Genomic DNA, 7,323 nt, shown 5'->3' with positions numbered 1-7,323 from the left:
TGTTCTCCATCTCATAAAAAATGTGGATGAAGGTGGACAGGATGTCAAAAAATGTGGATGAAAGTGAACAGAATTTCATGTCTGCCATGGACACCGGTGAAAATCAAAAATTAAAAAAAAGAAAAAAAAAAGTTCAGCACACTGTCTCGTGGGATCCAGATAACCACAAAAAATATAGATTTATTTTTGCATAAATCTCATCTGCTATGCAACAGTGTTTCTCTATTTGTGATTAGAATTCCTCTTTAGAATATATATATAAATAAATTATAAGCATGTGTTGTCTTTTGATTATTTTAAACTAATCTAAGAAGTGACAGGAGCTACTATACAACACATGTCGTAGAAAAAATTTAGGTTAAAAAAAAGTTAAGTTTGCTGATCATTAAATCACGTTATTAAATAATAATAGCCCTTTTTGGATTATTTCTGCTGGTAAACTAAACTTTACGACTCTGATTCTTTATTTCAAAGGGTTTTGCTCATGTTGTTAAATTAATTCATTTAATTAAAATATGTCATTCAGCAGTGCAAACTAAAGATATCAATAATTATTATTTTAAATATAAATTAGAAAGGTTTTTAGCTCTTAAAAGCTGTCAATTCAGTGTTAAAACTTTTAACAAATTTGCTAAAAATTGAACTCACCAATTCAAATTTCTTAAGCTTGTGAATAATATTTATTGTTACCTAACAGTGAATCATTTTCTTGTTTTATATGTTTCTGAAGTTGTTTTAGAATGTTTGGGTTCCTAAACAATTTTTTTACGCACTTTTCTCATACTTTAATTTTGAAAACTTTCCCTTGTCAGTTGTAATTTTTTAAAAATATTTTCATACATTTGCTTACACTTTACATCATTTGTAAGACCCCAAAAAGTTATTTATTATATTATTACTAGGGGATTGTGTTGGCAAGAGTCTGGCGATACGATGCGTATCTCAAGACAGTACCAGACCATCGTTTCACTATTTTTTAAATTATGACTTAAAAATTAACTGAATATTAAAATATTTTGTACAAAAGTGAATTTTTTTGCAACTGTCTCTCATAAACAAGTTGCTTTTAACCAAGAAATTCACTGTGCTTTTTTTTTTGTAATTTAGGAAATATTAAAGCAGAAAATTAAAGTATGACTGAACTACACATTTGCTTTTAAATAACTAATGAAATCACATAAAGCCCCACTGGATAGCTTCATTTAATGATTGTGTCTTCATTTTATTAAAGTTTGGAGTTCACAAAATCTTGTTTTCACAGAAAAAGTGTTCATGTTTGTGTCTGAGAAGCTGCAGTGTGTGCTTCCCCCGTTTATATAACGATCAAACTGAGCTCAGCGAAGCGTCTCTGAGTTTGTAAATAAACTTCCATGAACTCGAAAGCACTTCTTGTAGCTAATTCTCCTGTTATTTAAATTTTAGAAAAAGTAATCATGTAAAATAACCCCCTCCCACCTCCTCCCACGCAGAAACCCAGCGTCCTCCGCTCCGACTAAACCATAACATGACAGAGCAGCACCTCAAAAAGGCCCCGGCCTGTGATGTGTGGCTGCCACTCGTCGGTCCCAGTGAGCTGTTTGGGGGCCGGCTCTTTTTGTAAACGCCTCCACCCTCCCCTGCCTGTCAGCGCGTCTAAGCTGTGCCACTCACTGAACCACACACAGGAACATAAGACAAAGCGAAGAGGAGCTAAAAATACCTCCATCAGCTAAGCGGCGCTGAAGATGATTGATTTACTGGAAACTAGTGAAGAAAGCTCTAGTGGATGTCCACTGATGAGACACAGTCACTGTGAACTGATGGGGGGGTTCCATCCTTGAAGATGATCAGGAATAAAAATCAGGGATGAAACTTCAGTTTCAGCAGAGAAGCACTCTTGGATGAGCTGGTATTTTGAGCCGCAGGAGTGCTCCTTGTATGGCCACACCAGTGGAGGCGTCACCCCACCTTGGGGTCTGTTCTCCCTTTGGCCTTCAACCATCTTTGTCTGGCTGGAATGTGACATGTGCGGTCTCATGACCCGCCCGGCTCCCAAAAATAAACCTGCGAGCGGGGTGCTCTTCTGCCTGAGGTGACGTTACATAATTATGAGCCACCTATTCTCAGTCCCTGTGGAGCGTGAGCTGTGGAAGGCTTTATGATCGCCTGGGTCACACTGGGAGGCGTTCAGAGGCGGCTCCAGGACGACGGGATGCTCCAAAGGACCATGCTGCTCTGGTCCTAAAGTGAATCAGAACCCGGAGTCATCCTTTTGCAGACATGGGAAATGGAATCAATAAGGTTGTGCAGTGTGGATGTAAATGTCAGACATCAGCTCGATCTCACATCCTTGACTTTTCTGCTCTGTTTTAGATCCTTCCAGACCTCTATCTTGGCAACATGAAAGGTAAGCTGCCTGGCTTCTCTTCATGCGAGTAAAACAACTTGATTTATCTCCAGGACAGTGTTGTAGAAGGCGTTTCAGTTCCTCATACGGAGGGCATGTGGTAAACTGCTACACTGAGCCCAGTTTCTATAGAGTGGAGAGGTCGCAGCGTGAAGCTGAACGTTTGAGTTACTGGAGGAGATAAACGCTACAGCAGTTCAAGGTTTTTTTTATGTGTTTCGGTCTGAGAGAACTTGTAACCCTTGACATGTGTTTTGAACACCGGTGTGGGAGGGGGTGCCCCGCGACCTGGGGGTGTCCCAGGCGTCGACCTGTTCCACATGTTTTCATGAGACAGCAATCGCACGGTGCTTTTTAATTCGGTTCCAGAAATAGCTGCCAAATAGGAAATGTTCCGTCTTTCGTGTTCACTTTTTAAAAACAAAAATTCTGTTGACTTGGAATACTTTCACACCTGCAAAAACAAGGCAAGGAACACCTTAAAAAGTGGTGTTTGGTGATCTAAGACCACAAAAAAGTGATTTAATTCAAAATACTCAAATATAAGTACCTTTACTTTAAAATAATATTACTCAAAGTAGTCATTTGAACAATTATTTAAGAGTAAAAAAGCAAATGGTTAAAAAAAGTACTCATGTGAGTTTTCTTTTTATGATCTATGTGTAAATTCCAGGATTTTATGATGTTAAAATATATATTAAAACTATTTGGAACAAGTACCTTTCCCTAGTTTTATGTCTGTATTTCAATCTACTGTCTTGATTGAACGATAAATACCCAATATTTAAGCTTTCTTTTATTAAACATTTTACGTTCAATACTTCATTTTCTACATTTATTTAATAATTTGAAGTTTTTAATAAATGTTTTGTCTTTGTTGTGTGCCACTGTTGGGTTACCAAACAGCACTTTGATTAGAGCCACTTAGTGGTTTTGTAATCTAAGCTAAACTGTGTTGGCAAGATTAAGTCCTACAATAAAGTACACTTATTTGACTAAAAAAAGGAAGTAACTGAATGAATACAGTCAATTGGAGCTGAGTAGTAGTACAGGAGTTTCACTTAAGTAAAAGTAAAAAGTATGACACTGTAAAAATACTTGGAGTATTTAAATATTTGAAAAAACTTACTCAAGTAAATGTTTTTGAGTACCCACCTCTGAGCACAGATAAGTAAGAAAAAATGAGCAGCAGACTAAATTAGATCAAAATTAGCTAATTTTTCTCTTGTTTGTCCACGTCTAAGTGGGAAATTGATTGAATTGAACTTTGATCATATATAATTAAGGCAAAAAGTTGTATAACTGAAGTGTATTTTATTGAGTATTCTTGAGGATAAGTAAAGCTAATATATCCATGTATATTGTAGGAACTGAACACTTCTTCAGGTTAAATTTTAAGTTTACGGTAAATAGAAAGTATAAAAAGTACATTTCAAGTATTGCCTCACTTTTAGTATAAACAAAGTATAATTAAATAGAGACCTTTTTGCTCCTCACACGTCACATTAGGTCCAACAAAATGATTTAAATCTGTGCATTAACTATATGTTGTTCTTCATGTCTTCTCCATGAGCTTTATTTAGAATATGGACTCATTAGGGTCAAGCTCACGGTTACGTGTGGAAATCTTGAGCTTAAAAAGCTGGAACAGGCCTTGGAATATAGAAGTTGATGACTCATGCTTTGCTGTGGTGTTCTTCTCATTCATGTGCACCATTCTCACTCATTGGTGAATAATATAGACCACAATGCATTGCGTTTGAACAATTTTTTTCATTTGTAAAATGTATTTAAATTATTTTTTTTATAAACCATCAAATTTTTCATCTTCAGAACTTAGTGGATTCATAAATAGTCTTTACTTTTTTCAAAAGTAGTTTATTGACAATTGTGGCAGTAACATATTTGTTTCAATTTTAAGAAACTTTACCTTTAAGACGGATTATAGACTGGAGAGCAAAGAATATGTCGGGATTTCATCACTACCCAGTGTGCACGACTATCTAGTGCCCTGGATTTTAACATGTGGACACCAAGCCCACTACGTTTTATTTCATTATTTAAACTGCAAATATGAAGTCACCAATTTCCCAAGAAAAAACCTCGTAAACATGACCATTTAAATAAAGCTATTTATGAAATCCATTGTGTTCTGATTATGAAAACATGGTTAGTTTACTTTAAAAATTACATTTAAATACATTTTTTACATAATTTTTTTTAATGTTATGCATTGTTGTCCATATTTCCAAATCTAGTGAGCTTCAGTGCACTCTGGCTTTTCTCTGAGAGTTCTTGGAAATTTCTAGGACACTCGATTTTGGAATTGTGTCTGGACACCCTTACAGAATAGCGAATGCCCTTTATAGTGCACTACATAGTAAGGATTTCAGACACAAACTTGTACTTGAGACTTGTTCAAAAGTATTTTAATGTCAATAGAATATTTATTTTTTACTTTATCTAACTTAAACTAAATTTGTTGGCTTGAAGTGTGAATCAAACACATGCCTTGGATATGTGAGCATCTCTTGGTGATTTTCCTATTTTATTTTATGTATTTATTTATTGTGCATTTTTTTTAATGAGTTCAATAAATGTGTCTCCTGTTCGGCCTGTGACCTAAGGTGTGGTTTGGATTTTGGCCCCCTGTGCGATTGAGTTTGACACCCCTGCTGTAAAGCAATTCAAATTTATTTTTTATGATATTTGAACAAAAAGACCGAAATTCCTTTATTATTATTTGCCATTTAGCAAAGGAGATCCATGCAAAGGTAGAAAAACATATCAAAAGTTTTTTTAAGCTTCATATCTGTGTATCAACTGATATAACTGTATTTCTTTGCTCTTTTAAGTGTTCTGCTACTTTATCAAAGATGTACAAATACATATGGTGAATCTCATGCATTTTCTTAGTAATGTCATTCGGAATATTATTGATTTCTGTATGTTCTTGGAGATGGAAAAACATTTTTTTCATCATACTTTAAGATTTGATCCATTTTTGTCATATAAATCAGTAGAGCAAGATTGCACATCATTTAAATCTTTTCCAGTTGATCTTTTCACAATAGTTGCATGCAGACTGTGCAGAAAGGCTGAATTCATTTGCCTGGCAGGAGGTCTCAGTGCAGATGCTGCAGCTCTGGCACAAGAGGGACCTCAGCTTTGTGCAAACTTGCAAAGCATGAGTAGAAAAAAAAGGAGCCTAAAGCACATCTGTCCAAGGTAAAAAACATTTAGCTTCCTTTTGAAGAACAAAATTTGATTAAAAGAATTACTGTTTCTTGCTTTTGGACCAAGGTGTCGGCCTGTTTTAGAAACACTGGTTTTCCGGTTTTTCTTTCAGTTCAAAACTAGACCAAAACTTTGAAGCCATAAAACCACATTTGCTTGGAAGGCCTTTTAGGAGGAGGAGGAGGGGAGGAGGGGTTGTTGTTGGGCAGAAAATGCTTAATTTAGGTGTGAGTCTGTGTGGTTTGATGTAGTTTGGGCGTTCGGCGCTTTAAAGATTTCGGGGTTTTCATTGTGATCCGCAGACGCTCGCGACCCGGAGCTGCTGGCTCAGCACAACATCACCCACGTCCTGTCCGTCCACGACACAGCTGCACCCATCCTGGAGGTGAGGAGTCCTACATTAACCTGTGTGGATGCCCACCCCCACCCCCAACCCAATCCAGCAGGCGCAGTTCTCCTGGTGTCCCGGCTGATCGTTGCTGTCAAAAAATTCTGAGTTGCGCTTCAGATTTTTTGTGCAAATTCCCAATATCTATCAATCAAAATGATAAAAATCACTTTTGAAGTTGTTTTAAATCATTTTCAAAGATTAAGGTTAATTTAGAAGAGCAGAAGTCAAAACTTTCCCCCCTAAATTTATGAATTTCACTCAAAAGCTGCTGAAATAGACCTTCTAAATTGGGTTAAGAGTCATATGTTTGTGTTTTTCAATTCTCTATCAGTCATAAGACCTGGAATTCACCAAGTTTCACTGCCCTCCTCTTTGACTGGGAGGCCTCAGTACAGACAATATCCCAGCGAACATGTGAAAATCTGCATCAGTGGATGCAGCTGCTGCAACACATGCAGGACAGGAGGCTGAATTTTTCACATGATTCTTTCATCTTTTAGCTTTAAACCTAAAGGGAAAACATGTTTCTGAAAAGTTTTTACATGAACATTCTTAGATGTGAGAACAGTTCTTTTCTAATTTGTAAAAAGATTAAAATAAGATCTTAATAGATGGTTTTGGACTTTTTGCAGCTACAAAAATTGCAGTTGGAAAGCTACTTTTTTTCTGTTTACAAAGCAGAAATTGTTCATTTAAATCCTTTTTTTGCACACAAAAAATCTAAAAATCATGGCAATGTTTTTGAAATTGAGCTGAATTTCTTTTCCGAACCCGCAGTGTCCGCTTTCATAACTTTCATCTCTCCTCGCTGAAAGCGAAGATGAAAAATGCTCAGTTTTCTTTACACTTTCTCCGTCCATGCTGCATTGTTTCTTTGGAACAGTGAAGAGAAACAGCAACCGGTATGACAGTATCACTACCCAAACTGGTCAACCACCAAAACCATTTGAAGGGTTTTGGGCTAGAATCCAGCGCCTGCACGGGTCCACTCCCACGGCCTAAAAGCTCCATGCTCTCAAAGAGTCAAATGTCCACCGCTGAATCTTTTCACCGGTTCTCTCGCAGCGGGAGGCATCTCTCTGGGTTCTGTGGCGTGAGCATGACTCAGGCCTGCTGTGGGCCAAATGGCCAGATGTGACGGGTAATTTGCATATCCAACAGTCAAACTGCTGAGCGATTGATTTCTTGGAAGACGGCGTGATGGTTCCTGATAAAGGAAGGTAAAATTTGCAACCACTAAGTCTCTGAGGTCAAACGTTACCGAATGTGGCTTCAGAGTCATTAACATACTGCAAAAAAAAAAAACAAA

General features: G+C 37.0%; 1 protein-coding gene across 1 annotated transcript in view; it reads left to right on the top strand.

Annotated features, from left to right (window-relative positions):
• The first annotated feature begins 1,189 nt into the window (after positions 1–1,189).
• LOC112150466 (dual specificity protein phosphatase 22-B) overlaps positions 1,190–7,323 on the top strand; it is a 10,738-nt gene continuing 4,604 nt past the window's right edge. Inside the window, exons 1-3 of the mRNA XM_024278821.2 lie at positions 1,190–2,280; positions 2,353–2,386; positions 5,926–6,008. Of these exons, the coding sequence (XP_024134589.1) occupies positions 2,260–2,280; positions 2,353–2,386; positions 5,926–6,008 (138 nt within the window). The 5' untranslated portion in view covers positions 1,190–2,259. The remainder of the gene's footprint in view (positions 2,281–2,352; positions 2,387–5,925; positions 6,009–7,323) is intronic.

This window comes from Oryzias melastigma, linkage group LG4 (genome assembly GCF_002922805.2).
Source record: "Oryzias melastigma strain HK-1 linkage group LG4, ASM292280v2, whole genome shotgun sequence".
Taxonomy (NCBI): domain Eukaryota; kingdom Metazoa; phylum Chordata; class Actinopteri; order Beloniformes; family Adrianichthyidae; genus Oryzias; species Oryzias melastigma.
The sequence above is the reverse complement of the archived record's forward strand: the minus strand, read 5'-3'. Positions and strand labels throughout refer to the sequence as shown.